Genomic DNA, 16123 nt, shown 5'->3' with positions numbered 1-16123 from the left:
TTAAAAGACTAAATCTACACACTTTTAAAAATAAGAAACTAAATTTATTTAAAATTTAAAAAAAAAAAATTATCATTTACTGATACTTAAAAAATAAAAACATATTTAACTTCTTTTTTTATTAAACGAAATAAGGATAAACTAAGAAAAGAATAAAGAACTAGCATTATATTGAAATTATTTGCAATATGATTGTTAGCAGGCGCAGGTTACAGTTGGAATGTGAAACAGTGATTTGAATTTGGTGCAGAAAGTAGTGTATGGTGGAGCAAGTAATGAGCAGTAATCAGTCACTAATGAGATGTAGTTGGAAACCAACAAACGAAGAGGTTTGGTTTAGCATGCATAGGTACCGTTTGATAGAGGGCCCCAGTGGATGATTCAAAAATATTTCTGTTGGATTTGAAATTTATTGAGTGGGACGAAAAAGTGAGCAACAGCAACGAACACAGCACCATTTGACTAAACTAAAACTAAGCTATTACTATATAATATGCATTGCAGCTCAACCCTTTTCTCTCTCACCATTTTTATATTTCTTGTTTCTTGAAACTATAAGGAGGCTATTTATCTATCTCATCTCACACACCCTTCAATGTAAACAGAGAGACCACACTTTCTTAGTTCCAAACTCAACTTTTGAGGCTCTTTTATGCCTTGTTCTGTTGCAGCTCAACCTTAGTTTACTTAGCAGTTTTCATACCATGAATGCTTCGAAGTTCATTAAATGTGTCACCGTTGGAGATGGGGCTGTTGGGAAAACCTGCATGCTCATTTGCTACACCAGCAACAAGTTCCCCACTGTAAGTGTCTTTGGAAAACTCACACCCCTCCATCAAAGATGCTTCTTTTATTCATCAAACTCTCTTGTTCTTTTACCATTTTTTAACTTTGGAGGTGTTTCGTGTGAAAGGTGCTTTCTGTTCAAACTCACACTGTATTGGTATTTGGGCTTCAATGTGTTGATGTGTTTCATTATCTTTGTTTTATCTGTCTAGGATTCAAATGTTGGTGATGAAACCCTTCTCTTTTTATCATCTAGCTCACTATTTTTTTTTTCCTTTTGTCTTTTATTTTTGGGTTGCAGGATTACATACCGACAGTGTTTGATAATTTTAGTGCCAATGTAGCTGTGGATGGAAGTATTGTGAATTTGGGGCTATGGGACACAGCAGGTACTGGGAGCTTCCCACTTGAGTCTTCATTTTCCAAAAACTGTGTTTTGATTGTTCACCATCCTTTAACTCTGGATACACTTTTCACTGTTTTAAAAGGCCAGGAAGACTATAGCAGGTTGAGGCCACTGAGCTACAGAGGAGCAGACATTTTTGTCTTAGCATTCTCACTGATTAGCAGAGCTAGCTATGAAAATGTTCTCAAGAAGGTTCGTATTTATCTTTTCTTTCTCTTGTTTTGTATGTTATTTCCTCTCTCTAGTTTTGGATTCAACTTTGCAGAAAGTGAGTCTTTTCCTTTAGCCTTTCTATGGATGAGGGGACAAGATGGGATGAAAGGAAAACAGAAATTAAAGAATTAAGTTTATGATGGAAAATTGAAAATATTTTTTCTCTGGGACTGCACATAAAACAGAAATGAAGGGAAACATTTTCTATATTATTGTGTACTTCCTTTTTCAAGTTTCTGAAAAAATGTCGTTTGCAACAGTTGTGTTATGTAGTATCCCTTTCCCAATGTTAAAGTGTGCAATTCAATTTTTGATATTTTAGAAGAACTGTCTTTCATAAGCTATTAAAGTATTTAAACCAATAACGGAAGTGTACAGCATATATCAATAGGTTTAACATTAAAATAAGATCACAGGACAGAGAAATCAAGTTGCATAATGAGAGTGGTTGGTTGAAAGCAGCTACAATGATCACTGGTTTATGTTTACTCTTCGGTCTTTGATTGATATTAGCCCCAATGTCTTTGTTGACTTTTGGCTATTGATGGCTGCATAAATAGAGGGAAAAGAAAATCACCATAGAAAATTAAAGAGGAAAAAAAGCTAGAAACAGGAACGATGTAAAGAGACAGTGGAACAAACAGGTTCAATCTAATTCATAAAAAATTATACACAAGAATTTTAGCAAGCAACTGAATTAATAAACAGTTATTTTATATTTCATAACAACTCTATCTCAATGAAATTTTGAAAAATGGAGAATTTTTTTCTTAAGATGATATTTCTATGCCCATATTACAGCAAAGCCTAAGTCTGTAGCTGTTAGATTATTGTTTAGGTATGTATGTGGCTTTACTTCTATAGAACATGCACATTTTCATTGTATTAGGCTATTAGGAGTTATCAATAATGGACAGTTTTCAACAGAGCATTTATGTGCTCTTAAACTTTTGCATTAATGCCCCCATAACTCATTTCTGCATTCCTTCTTTTCTCTTTCAGTGGATGCCAGAACTGCGTAGATTTGCACCTAATGTTCCAATTGTTCTTGTTGGTACAAAGTTAGGTAAGCAGCAGCACAGGCAAAAATTTGTAATTTTTAACGTTAATTTTAGAGGGAAGAAGTTAATGACATAAAGTACTGAATTGTTGGTTTTAGATCTCCGTGAAGACCGGGGTTATCTGGCTGATCACATGGGATCTAATGTCATAACATCTGCTGAGGTTTACATTTTTAATTTGCTTCCTTCATTTTATTTTATGTGATAAGTATGAAGCAAATTATGTATTATGTTTAGAAGTAAAGAAAATGATACCGTTTATCAATCATGGCACATTGCTAATAGGGGGAAGAACTGAGGAAACAAATAGGTGCAGCAGCTTACATTGAGTGCAGTTCAAAGACTCAACAGGTAGTAGGTTTAAATTTAACTATTTTAGTTTTTATGCACTACTCATTGTTGCTGTGACTTAAACTTATTGCTGTATTTGCATGATTTAGAATGTCAAAGCAGTGTTTGATACTGCAATTAAAGTTGTGCTTCAACCTCCAAGGAGGAAAGAAATGGCTAGGAAGAAAAGGCAGAGAAGGTCTGGTTGCTCGTTTGTGTAAGTCCCTTACTCTATACTTTTGAAGCATTCTTAAAACCATTGATCTCTCAAAGCATTTGGTGGGTGGAATTCATGATATGATGTGTGTAGTTTGAGAGACTTTCCTGATGTAGAAACGAAATTGCTAGGCTAGGTGATGTTGCTGCTTATGCAGTGAAATCCTGCTATGATTGAACAAAGATATAAATAGGCTTTGATACCCCCAAAAAAGGAAAGAAAAGAAAAACACTGCAAAAGAAGACAACGGCACTGAAGTAGCATTGAATAGAGTGGGATTAAGATCATTCCCTCTGAAAGAGCATTTGATGAATGCCCTTGACCTTAGATCACTACTCAAGCTTGGTGCATCTTGGGATGGAATAGGAGAAGCCCATAACATGTTATTTTACTTGCAAATTTCTATCATGCCTGCTGAAATTTTATGCGACAAGAACGTGATTTATCCTCCAGAGACATTTAACTATGTATGTTAACATGTCTTTTTTACTGTCTGACAGAAGTATTGTGTGTGGAGGTTGTGCTGCTTAACACATCTATTGCACCGTCACTTTTGATATGGATGTTATTTTGCAAAAGCTTCAAGGTCCAAGTGTGGAAACCTGACATCTAATCACAATTTCAGAATGTGTGTACCCTTATGCTTGTATTGTAACTGGTGTAAGATAGTAATATCTAGTTATTTCCTCTTCACAAAGCCACTGAAGGGAATTTTTCATTCTCTCAGTTGTTATTTAGGCATGTTATGATGTATTTATCATTATATTACCAAATCATAATGGGAACCTTTTTATTTTTCCTTCATTTGCTTCATGCCCCTATAAAACTTTTCGGAGGGTATAATATATAATGATATAATGACATCCTAGAAAACTATGCAGAACAATTTCTCATTCCTTGGCATTTTGCATTATCCACTTATGACCTTTTCTGAGTTTGCACTGCCTTTCATGTGTTGGTTGTTATGAGTATTGAATCTGAGTGCATTTATGGTTGCAGTAGTCTGGTACTTTTGGTTAGGAGAAGTATAAATGAGAAGTGAGAGAGAGTCTCTGATGAATCTCCTGCAGCCTGCAAAGCCTGTGTTTTACTTTTTAAAGTCACTGGTCCTTTTTGGTGAGTTTGAAAGGGTGGCAGAAAAGGGTGTGTGGGCTTTTGGCAATGACTGGTGCTTGGTTTACCTCTTCGAGGAGCCCATGTGATCACTTGTCTTCATTGCTGTAGGGCCTGTGCCACCTTCGGGGAGTTATGTCTCATGTGCCAACAACTTCCTAAGGACCCCACACAACCTCATCACACTCATGTTGCTCTGTCGTAAATAACAAAGTGGGGACATCATTTTTGAAAAGTCAGATTATTCATGCATTGTTTTAGTAACACAAGGGTGAACTTGGAAACTACAATAGGAATCTATGTTTGTTCAAATTAGTTCAAATTAACATACGTATAAAGTGATAAGTTTAGATATCGTTTTTTATATAGACTTGCATTCTTAAGAAAATGATGTACATTTTCATAATATTTGAACAAATTTGTTCAACATATATAAAAAAAAAACATCAAATTAGACCTATTTTAACTAAGCACAAAGTTTTTAGTTTGTAGAGCCGTAATTGTTTCAAGTTCTGTTTTCTAACAGATGGTCATGGATTTCAAAGATGCATTACAGAGTTTGTGAACAGCGTGCAAATTGATTCTTTTATGAAGAAAACTGTGACATGGTTCTGGCAGTCAAAGATAGAGGGAAGAGATATATGGTGGAGACTTTCGATTCATGTCTTCTCCATACAGTTAAAAGTACTCTGATTTCTAATCATGTCACCTCTTTTGTGAGCAATAATAGATGATGGAGCATTAAACCATGTTTCACAGAACAATGTATATAATTCTCATGTCTTCGGTAATCTAGGAATCAATGTTCTCAATATCTTCCTTTCTTGTGACAGATTACTATATAATAGGCTCAAATAACAAAAAAAAGAAAAAGGAAAAAGAACACCACGCGCATTTCATGCATGGCTTTCTGGGAGTACACTACAATTGAAAAATTATACTGGTGATCAAATTTAAAGTTTTACTTTATTTGTATGAAAAATTGAAAACAAACTTTAGGACGTCAATATACATAAATTTTCACAATAATAAAATATTGTCGATTCTGAATCGTCTTTCTACATTTATTTTTGATATTTTCTTAAAAAGTTTCTTACCAATATTGGTAAAGATATCTTAGATATAAACAAACTCATATTTATCTTTTGTTTTTATATTATATAAGATTTTGTTGTGTCTTAACACAAATATAAACAAATAGTAGCATAAAAAAAACACTTATAATACTGAATTTAGTTTTTTCCTTTTTCACGCTACAAATTCTAGGACAAAATTGTAAAGAATTGGTACAATTGTGCAGGTATTTAAAGCAGGATACCGTTCATAAGTAGTACCTGTTGAATAGTTTACATCATGTTTATAGCTACAGTAGCCTTTGGAGTATAAAACACAGTTCTGTATATGTAATATGTGAAATTTATCAAAAGTAGCTTTCTGCACCAGTAATTAGTCCCTAAGAAACGTCATAAAGTGCGACACAATTCCTTTTTCTCAGGCCAGTATTCCTTTCACATCTTATTTTGTGACACCTTTTTCACATTCAAAATCTACCCAAAAGAGATTATTTTTTACAAATTATTCACTTCAATAATTTCCTTCCTTCTTTCTGCAACAATTTTTTTTAGTTAAATATGTTTTTAATGTATAAACTTTAACACGAAAGTGAAATTTTCCTGTGACTAAAGTTTTGATTCTAAACTTTATAAATAAATTAATATAATTAAAAAAACATATTTAATACTTTAAAAAATTTAACATAATTAAATTAAAATAACTACGTTCATTATTTTTTTAAATTTTGAATAATAAAACAAACAATTTTTGTTGTTGCAGATTCCACGTCGACTAAAAATAAAATCAATTTATAATATATAGGTGAGGTTGTACCTCACATTAAAAACCAGTTTTGTAGAGTTGAGTTAAACTTAAAATCCAATATTTTTCTTACTTCACAAAATACCATAATCATTTTCAATCTATCACTCTCCTTGGAATATTCTCGGTCCAAAAGACAGTTAAAGAAAAGTTAATAGAACAGGCAGGTTTGTTTTAAGGTTTAGCATTTCATTATAATAACTTGAGAATCTGTCAGAACAGCCAGGTTTGTTTGCTGCTCATTTCATGCATGGGTTTATTCATGTTACCTTTTTTTATCTGTTTTCATTCAGAACTTTATAAGTTCTAAAATGTCAATAATAGCATTAGTTTAATATAATAAGGTGTACTAACTATCATCGAACTTTAATACTTCATCAAACTATTAAACTTCTACTGTTTATAATGTTTACAGCTTATGTTTTTCCCCCCACTAATTTTGTAGTTTAGTTTTCAGTTTTTACATATTTTATTAATTAAAAAAATTCATATTATATATATATATATATATATATATATATATATATATATTGTACAAATTTAATTGTGGCCATGCAATTGATAAAATAATGTTCCTTGGAAAAAAATTATGACAAAGCAATATTTGTTTTCGGATGCATGTCAACACTTTTATTACATATTAATAAATTATGCTAAAACTTAAAAGCATAATAACGAACGAATCAGTGAAAAATGAAGGATAATAAAACTCGTAATAATAATAATACTTAACCAGAAAATGTATTAGATCAATTTATGAAAAACTATTTATGATATTTTATTTTAAAATTTATGAATTCTCTGTATAATAAAAATAACTTTACTTGATTTTGACCAAAATATCACATATAATAAAAAATTCTTCAAATATATAGTAGCACGGCTATATATATTTACTATAATTTTATTGAGAACGGCCCAACACTGTGACTTAAGTGTGTGGTTCAAAACATGACGGTCTGAAAGTGAGATAAAAATCTCTTGGAGAAACGTACCCTGGCAGACTCGGCAGAAGCACCCACGTATGAGAGGAGAGAGAACAGAGCCTCGAGGAGATTCTCCCAGGCGATGGAGAAGGAGCAAAAGCAAGATCGTCCGGCGACCTTAGAGACGGTGGTTGGCAACGATGAAGAAGACAAAAATGGAGAGGACAACGAGAAGGGTAAGGAAAACACTCTCTTTACTCATTTCTCTAATATGAACTTTTATTCATGTATTTTCTTATCCAAAGGGAAAAAGGGAAGCTCTATTTATAGAGCTCTGTGGGGATAACCGGAAAACGAAACAAAACAGAAAAACCTAAAAAGAGAAGGAAACCAAAATACTGTCCTTTAGACATATCTAATATGTAAGATTCTCAACAGCCTCCCCTCAAGCTGGACGGTGTATAGTCATCAGTCCAAGCTTGGGTACAATCGACTTGAATCTGACGCGATGTGGGAATTTGGTGAAGATGTCGGCCAGCTGTTCGTCGGATCGCACGGGAAGGAGATTCAGAAGATGTTCCTGAACTTTCTCACGAACAACATGACAGTCAAGCTTAATATACTTGGTTCGTTCATGAAAGCACTGGTTATGAGCTATGTGCCTTGCAGACTTGTTGTCGCAATACAAGGCTGGGATCCCTGACTCTTCTATTTGAAGGTCCTATAGGAGATAACGGAGCCACTGTATTTCACATACAGTAGCTGCAACAGCTCTATACTCAGCTTCAGTGGAGGATCTGAAAACGGTTCTCTGCTTCTTAGACTTCCAGGAAATGAGAGAAGATCCAAGGAAGATACAGAACCCTGTTGTGGATCTTCTGGTGTTGGGACATGTCGCCCAGTTAGAGTCACTAAAGGCTTTTAGTTGCATAGGAGAGTCAGCAGCGAAAAATAACCCTTCAGATGGCTTGAATTTAATATACCTAAGAATATGCTGAATGGCACGATAATGATAGTCAGTAGGTGATTGCATGAATTGACTAAGTAAATTAATTGAAAAGCATAAATCGGGTCTTGTATTTGTAAGATAGAGCAACTTCCCTATTAGCCTTCTGTAAGGGCCTGGATCATCCAGGTAGCTGTCCAATTTGTATAATGAGCTTGTGTCGCTTAGGAAAGGAGTAGAAGAAAGCTTACATCCTAACATTCCTGTTTCCTCCAGTATGTCCAAAGCATATTTCCTTTGACATAGATGGATACCCCTTTTAGATCTGGCCACTTCCAATCCTAGGAAGTATTTGAGTTCTCCAAGGTTCTTTATTCGAAACCTTTTATGTAGGAGTTCCTTTATGCAATTGATTTCCATCATAGAGTTTCCTGTTAACACAATATCATCCACGTATACAAGTAGAGCAGTAAAACTTGTAGGTGTTTTTCTAATGAACAATGAGTGATCAGACTTAGATTGAATATAATTGGCAAATATTAGAAAAGAAGATAGTTTTTCAAACCATTGCCTACTGACTTGTTTCAAACCATATAAAGATTTGGTTAACTTGCAAACCTGTCCTTTATTATGGATATTCAGACCTGGGGGTGGTTCCATGTAAACCTCTTCATTAAGATCTCCGTGTAGGAAAGCATTATCAACATCTAGTTGATGTAGGAACCAATTGTTTGAAGCAGCTAGAGCAATGAGTAACCTAACCGTGGTAAGTTTAGCCACAGGGGAAAATGTGTCAAGATAATCTATTCCCTCCTGCTGTGTGTAACCCTTTGCCACCAAACGGGCTTTGAACCTTTCAATGCTACCATCATCTTTGTATTTTGTTTTATACACCCACTTACATCCTATAGCAATTTTTCCTGGAGGCAGTTGAGTTAAAACCCAGGTATCATTGTCTTGCAAAGCTTTGATTTCTCTCTGCATGGCCTCTACCCATTCATTCATGCCTTTTGCCTCATTGTAAGATCTGGGTTCTTTATTTCCAGTGACAGCCATGGTATACCAGGTATCATTGTCTTGCAAAGCTTTGATTTCTCTCTGCATGGCCTCTACCCATTCATTCATGCCTTTTGCCTCATTGTAAGATCTGGGTTCTTTATTTCCAGTGACAGCCATGGTGTACCTTAAATGTTTTTCTGAAAAATTATCACAACACAACAGATTAGAAATCGGATATGGGGTTTTAAAACTATTTTTTACAGATAAGGATTGATTGACCTGATGAACATAATCTCTTAAGTATTCAGGAGTCTTTCTGGGTCTGTCAGATCTTCTGTGTCTTTGATTCTCTTGATTGTTTCCTGTACTGTCACTGTTGCCTCCATCATCAGAGGGCTGTTGCACCTCTTCTTGGTCAGTAACATCTAACTCAGCATGTATGTCATCATTAGTGGGATAGTGATCTCTTAGAAGATCATTGAGTGAATCAGCTTTGTCCTCTTCAGTATCATAGTCTTCTCTATTGCCTTGCAGGTTTTTGTAAGGAAAAATGTCTTCATGGAAGACAACATTTCTGCTTATAAGGAGTTCCTTGGTATTTATGTCAAGCACAATGTAACCTTTCACACCACTTTTGTATCCTAGAAAAATTCCTTTTCTAGCTCTTGAGTCAAGCTTACTTCTATTATTTTCAAGAGTCGAGGCAAAACACAAGCATCCAAAGGTTTGGAGGTTTAAATAGGTGGGGGGCAAGTTATAGAGAAGGTCATGGGGAGTTTTGTTATTAAGAATGGAAGTAGGCAACCTATTTATTAGATAAACAACATGTCCAACAGCATAAGACCAGTAAGTATTAGGGATGTTAGCTTGAAAAAGAAGGCCACGAGTCACATTTAGTATGTGTTGATGCTTTCTTTCAACAACAGAATTCTGTTCACGAGTCTCAACACAACTCCTTTGATGATTGATTCCATGCAAATTATAGAAATCCACACAATTAAATTCAGGACCATTATCTGATCTAATAGTTTTAATCATTTTGTTAAACTGGTTTTTAATCTTAGCAATAAAATTCTGCAATAAATATCTAGTTTGACCCTTATTATTCATTAGAAAAACCCATGTGTGTCTACTATAGTCATCTACTATGGTGAGAAAGTACTTATGACCATGAACCGAAATAGTGTTAAGAGGACCCCATATATCACAATGCACAATTTCAAAGGATTCAGTAGTAACAAAAACACTTTTAGAAAAGGACAATTTTCGTTGTTTAGCATAATGACAAGTGTCACAAACAATGTTAGTACCTATTTTTACATAGGGAAACTTTTCGCATATTTGTTTAATAAATTTGTATCCTGGATGGCCTAATCTGTAGTGCCACAGATTTACATCAACATTCTTAAAAGAAAAAGCAGTCTTTGAAATGTATCTTTGATCGGGTTTAGGAAAAGCTTGCAGATAATAGAGTCCTTTCCAAGAATTAGCACATCCAATCATCTTCAATGTATGATTCTCCCTTATCTGACAAGTCTTAGAGGAAAAAGTTAGACTGCAATTCAAGTCCTTAATAAGACTTTGAACATAAATTAAATTGAAACAAAATTCAGAAATATAGAGGACATTAAAAATGACAGTTTTTGGAAAATTGCACAGTTCTTGCGTGCTCAGCAGTGAGGGCAGTATTATTTGGCAGTTTGATATAGATAGGTTTAATTTTATAGAAAGTAACAAAGTTTGTTCTGTCATGTGTCACATGATCTGTGGCACCAGTGTCTATTATCCAGGAAAGATTACCTTGTTTGTTCTCAGTTTCATTCCTTTGAACTTGATTGACTTTGTGAGTGGGCTCATCAACTTTGTCTATCATTCTGAGAAGTTTTTGCATCTGTTCAGCTGTGAAAGAATTGAAAATATTACTATTATTGGTATGTTGTGTGTTCTGAATCCCTTCAGGTTCAGTGTTGTTCTGGCAAGCATTGGCAGAACTCCAATCATTCTTTTTATCTTGGTTGTTGTCTCCTTTCTTATACCAAGGTGGGTACCCGTGCTTAGAATAGCACTCATCTATAGTGTGATTCATCTTGTTGCAATATGAGCATTGTTTACCATAGTTAGGATTTCTACCTCTTCCTCTTCCTTGACCACGAAATCGAGAACCCCGTCCTTGGCTTTTCCATTGACTGCTTCTGTCAGCAACATTGGCCAGAACTTTGATATCTGCAGAACCTTGTTTCTCTTGTCTCTCTTGTTGCATAATAAGAGAGAAAACTCGATTGATATTTGGAAGAGGATCCATTAAAAGAATTTATGTTCTAACAATGTTGTAGGAATCATTTAACCCTTTTAAGAAACATATCACATGTTCCATTTCTCTATACTTCAAGGAAATTCTTGAGAGATCACAGCTGCATGGAATCTGACACGTGCAGGTAGGTATGGGTCTTAGGAATTCTAACTCCTCCCATAGGATCTTCAAATCTATAAAGAACTGACTCACCCTCCTTTCTCCTTGTTTAATAGAATGTATGTCCTGAAGTAAATCAGAAATCTTGAAGTAATCACCCTTGGAGAATCTTTCTTTCAGCTCATCCCATAATTCTTTGGCTTCTTCAATGTATATAACACTTTCAGCGATTTGTGGGGAAAGGGTCTTTGTTATCCAAGATAAAATCATCATATTGCATCTCTCCCATGCATCAAACAATGTATCGGTTTTCTGGGGTTTCTTTATAGACTCATCAATGAACTTTATCTTATTCTTGGAAAGCAAAGCTCTCCTCATGCTTCTGCTCCAAGAAGAATAGTTGTTCTCGTTCAAAATATGTGTAATGAGTGTGAGACTCGGGTTCTCACCTGGGTGTAGATAGTAAGGGCTAGATGGGTTGGAAGATTGATCTGTCTGCTCCATGAAAAAAAAACACAAGAAACAGCCCAAGAAGATACCAAGATTTGCAGTAGAGGCAACGGAAGCAGAGTAGGTACTAGACCTGCTCTGATACCATTTTGAGAACGGCCCAGCACTGTGCACTTAAGTGTGTGGCCCGAAACATGATGGCCTGAAAGTGAGATAAAAATCTCTGGAGAAACATACGCTGGCAGACTCAGCAGAAGCACCCACGTATGAGAGGAGAGAGAACAGAGCCTCGAGGAGATTCTCCCAAGCGATGGAGAAGGAGCAAAAGCAACGTCGTCCGGCGACCTTAGAGAAGGTGGTTGGCAATGATGAAGAAGACAAAAATGGAGAGAACAACGAGAAAGGTAAGGAAAACACTCTCTTTACTCATTTCTGTAATCTGAACTTTTATTCATGTATTTTCTTATCCAAAGGAAAAAAGGAAAACTCTATTTATAGAACTCTGTGGAAATAACCGGAAAACGAAACAAAACAGAAAAACCTAAAAAGAGAAGGAAACCAAAATACTGTCCTTTAGACAATAACGAATCTGTAAGATTCTCAACAAATTTTAATTAAATACTATTAATTAATTGAAATAATTTTATTTAATTGAAAAAAGCTCGAAACTGTGTACCTTTGACGTATTGCCCATCCATCACAAATCAACTATTAATAAATAGTTTGCATCAATTATTTAATAGAATAGCATGTTTCAACGCTATTTTTTCCATGTAATTAGTTATATTTCTAAAATTATAAAGTTTTTCTTTGGTTAATCATGATGCATAGTAAAATTATTTATTGTGCTGGTTATTTTAAAAATTATATAGATAGTATAAAAGAGATATACTAGTAAGTATCACAATTGAGTTTTATGACTGAACATTCAATTTATATTTATGACGTAAAAAACATACTATTTCTTTAAATTATTAGTAATAGTGTATCTGCTAGCTTTTTCGTTTTCAGATTATCACAAATAATGATGTATGATAAGATTATTAGTTCATAATATTTTTTAATTAAATAATAGTTCAAAATTCTTCCACTAACAACACATAAACATTAAAGCTTAAAATTAAATAAAAGTTAAATATGTTTGTAATATTAAACTAACAGTGTGAAAGTTTTACTCTAATCATATACATCAATTATCGTATACATAAATATTTGGAGTCAAAATCATTTGTTTACTGTTTTATAAGTAACCATAAATTTGAATGTGTATTAAATATAATCACTTATTTTTTATCTTAAAATTGTATTTATAAACTTTTTATTAATAATAATTTAATAATAACTTAATTGATAATAATCATACTTTATTATAAGTTAATGAATATTAAATGTAATGTGAATTACAGTTTCAAAAGATACATGATTGTACTTATAGTATGCCTAATCATTTGGATTATCCAATATTAATCAGACTATCATACATATTACTTGTTGTAAATTTTTTTTCCTAATAACTATGATTTTAGTATTGGTCAACCTTTTATATCAAAAAAATCTTAATGATTTTTAAAAAGAACGTTGTCTTTACTATTGAGATTTAATGTAAAACAAAATTTGATATAAACCAAAGCTGTAAGAAAAGATTTATAATTAATACATTACACAAACGGAAAAATATTCAATTGAGTCTTCATAACGTAAATAAAAACTGAAAAAAAAGTGTTTGATTATTAATTTCATTGTTGTTTTGGTAAACGTATATCAAAGTGATAAAACCAGACAATCCCAAACGTAAAAGAAACATTTTCCTAAATACAACAATTTAGAAAAAGACAAAGCAAAAAAATAGCGTGAAAAAAAGAGTGAAACATTCAGACCCAAAGACCATAGCCATAGTCAACACAGTTTCCTTCGTTCTTCTCAATTCACCAACTAAAAATTTTTGAAACTTTGCGTTGATCACTGATGGATCCTCCGGCCAAGAGTTGGAGCATCCACATGCGCTCCGAGATAACGGCCAAGTACGATGTTATTGGTCGGGTCGGGTCGGGTGCCTACGCCGACGTGTACGAAGGACGGCGCCGCTCGGACGGTGCGGCGGTGGCGCTGAAGGAGGTGCACGATTCCCAATCGGCGTCTCGCGAAATCGAAGCCCTGCGGATCCTGAAAGGGTCCCAAAACGTGGTCGTTCTGCACGAGTTCTTCTGGCGCGAGGACGAGGACGCGGTCCTCGTGCTCGAGTTTCTCGGAACCGACCTCGCCGCCGTGATCGGAAAAGGTGGTGTCGGAGTCGGTGAGGTTAAGAGGTGGATGGTGCAGGCTCTGAGTGCTGTGGATGAGTGCCACCGGAATATGATCGTTCATAGAGACTTAAAACCCGCGAATTTTTTAGTTTCCGATGATGGGGTGCTCAAGTTAGCAGATTTTGGACAGGTTTAAGGGATAAAGTTTTCGATTTCGTTTTAATCTACTTTGGGGTTTTCTTTTTTGTTTTATGGGATTGTGTTGGTTACTTTATCATTACGTGACTTGTTTTTTTTCTTTTCTCTTTTCTTATTTGATTAAAGTCATGTGGTTTGTGTTAATCTATGATCATGGTGATCGATCGTATTTCTGTGGCACAGGCTCCTAACCTTGGTTGCAAATTTTGATAATTTTTGTTTTGCTGCTGAAACCTGTAGTCGATGATTCTCTTCTCTATCTAAAGAATTATTTGAATTTGGATAGGGGAAAATGGAATAGAGGTTGATTTTCATGATTTATTGAGCAATAAAAAATCATCTTATATGCAACTTCTATGAAACTTTTGATAAAAATAAGAAAACTTGCATCATACTGTACATGACAATCATCTTCTACCTTTTTCTTTTTGTCTTTGTTTGCTGATATATGTGAATGTTTAGTTTGATTACTTTTTCAGGCAAGGATACTAGTGGAGTGTGGATTCGATGGTCACCAGGAAGATGATGATGCTTCAAATAGTGAAAGATCACTCCAACAACATCCTGAAGCCATTTCCCAGCTAGACAACTTAAATCAAACTGAACATGAAAACCCAGATCAGAGAACCTTGAGTCATGAAGAATATTTCAGAGTTTTAGATGAGATGAAAACCAAGAGCTACTCTTATGACACTGACAAGGAAGCAAATATCCATGATGGAAACACCTCATGTCTTGCAACATGCACAACGAGTGACATAGATGATGAACTTTGCAAAGGTTCTTTTACCTATGAAGCTGAGGAGGTGGGAGGGAATGAACTTGGCTGTCTGACATCATGTGTTGGAACACGCTGGTTTCGGGCTCCTGAGTTACTGTATGGATCCACAGACTATGGTGTAGAGGTTGATCTTTGGTCATTGGGGTGTGTCTTTGCTGAGCTCTTAACATCGAAGCCATTGTTTCCTGGAACAAGTGATGTAGACCAGCTTAGCAGAATTGTGAGTGTTTTGGGGAACATTAATGAGGAAACTTGGCCTGGTTGTCCCAAACTTCCTGATTATGGAAAGATCTCATTTTTCAAGGTGGAAAACCCCAGTGGTCTTGAAGCATGCCTGCCCAATTGCACCCCTGATGAAGTTTCCCTAGTCAAAAGACTGGTTTGCTATGATCCAGATAAGAGAGCCACAGCAATGGAGTTGCTTCAAGACAAGTACTTCAGTGAAGTACCACTTCCTGTTCCAGTTTCTGAGTTGCGGGTTCCTTTGATTAGTATTGGACAAGACAAGGATCGCCCTGGAGGGCACAATGAAATGGGTTCTGATTCTGATTTGGAGGAGTTTAGAACTTTGAATATCACTACAACTGATTCTGATTTTTCTATTCAAATACCTTGAACTCGAAGGATGTGATGCACCTTGAATACTGTTTTATATTTATTTATAAAAAAATGGAATTCAAGTAGCATCACATTCTTGGGACAGAATTTGTCCTGTGTTCTATTGGTATTTTATTTGCTGAATATCACTAGTGCAATCCGTGGTTGGATTCTTTGGAATAAGAATATCTTTTGGCAAGAATTCTGAAGAAAGGATAAAGTATTTAAAAATAAGCTTTATAATAAAATAGAATTGTTGTTTTACCATGCTATCATGTAAAATGTTGCTAAGTGCCAAAATCCTGCATTCCGGTGACAAGGACAACGTGTCTATTATCTAGCCCGTAGCGTTTAAGCTACGTTCAATTTATGTCGACGGGTGAAATTAAGATGCCAAGTTCGAACTATACTTTTTCCAATCCCATGCTAGAATTATTCCACCGGAAAATTGGTCCCTTGTAATATTGGTGATGGACTTTAAAATGTAAAAATAAGTTGTGCTATTCTATCTGAAAATATGGGCAAATGTAATTCAAAGCTAATACAAGAATTTTGCATTTTTCTTTTTTAAT

General features: G+C 34.8%; 2 protein-coding genes across 3 annotated transcripts; both read left to right on the top strand.

Annotated features, from left to right (window-relative positions):
* Nucleotides 1–449: 449 nt before the first annotated feature.
* On the top strand, nucleotides 450–3817 carry LOC108343776 (rac-like GTP-binding protein ARAC7). Of its 2 annotated transcripts, none has more exons than XM_017582156.2 (8): nucleotides 450–803; nucleotides 1088–1175; nucleotides 1275–1384; nucleotides 2408–2471; nucleotides 2565–2629; nucleotides 2752–2817; nucleotides 2907–3013; nucleotides 3517–3817. In XM_017582156.2, the coding sequence occupies exons 1-8, from the start codon at nucleotides 705–707 to the stop codon at nucleotides 3542–3544; spliced, it is 627 nt and encodes a 208-aa protein (XP_017437645.1). In that variant the 5' UTR covers nucleotides 450–704; the 3' UTR covers nucleotides 3545–3817. The 2 variants fall into 2 exon arrangements, with proteins under 2 accessions (XP_017437645.1, XP_017437643.1); XM_017582154.2 differs by having other exon boundaries at nucleotides 455–803; nucleotides 3514–3817.
* A 9693-nt stretch (nucleotides 3818–13510) lies between these two features.
* Nucleotides 13511–15815, top strand: LOC108345600 (cyclin-dependent kinase F-1). The gene is made up of 2 exons (XM_017584219.2): nucleotides 13511–14165; nucleotides 14653–15815. The coding sequence occupies exons 1-2, from the start codon at nucleotides 13698–13700 to the stop codon at nucleotides 15568–15570; spliced, it is 1386 nt and encodes a 461-aa protein (XP_017439708.1). The 5' UTR covers nucleotides 13511–13697; the 3' UTR covers nucleotides 15571–15815.
* The last annotated feature ends 308 nt before the right edge of the window (nucleotides 15816–16123 follow it).

The sequence above is a fragment of the Vigna angularis genome, chromosome 8 (assembly GCF_016808095.1).
Source record: "Vigna angularis cultivar LongXiaoDou No.4 chromosome 8, ASM1680809v1, whole genome shotgun sequence".
NCBI lineage: Eukaryota > Viridiplantae > Streptophyta > Magnoliopsida > Fabales > Fabaceae > Vigna > Vigna angularis.
Note: the sequence above shows the minus strand (reverse complement) of the source record. Positions and strands in the feature narration are given on the sequence as shown.

Bases quoted from the DNA above. Each gene is read 5' to 3' on its own strand.
- LOC108345600 (XM_017584219.2), top strand. From the start codon at position 13,698: ATGGATCCTCCGGCCAAGAGTTGGAGCATCCACATGCGCTCCGAGATA. The intron at 14,166-14,652 runs GTTTAAGGGATA...TTACTTTTTCAG, and splicing joins AGTTAGCAGATTTTGGACAG to GCAAGGATACTAGTGGAGTG.
- LOC108343776 (XM_017582154.2), top strand. From the start codon at position 705: ATGAATGCTTCGAAGTTCATTAAATGTGTCACCGTTGGAGATGGGGCT. The intron at 804-1,087 runs GTAAGTGTCTTT...TTTGGGTTGCAG, and splicing joins CCAGCAACAAGTTCCCCACT to GATTACATACCGACAGTGTT. The intron at 2,472-2,564 runs GTAAGCAGCAGC...TGTTGGTTTTAG, and splicing joins TCTTGTTGGTACAAAGTTAG to ATCTCCGTGAAGACCGGGGT.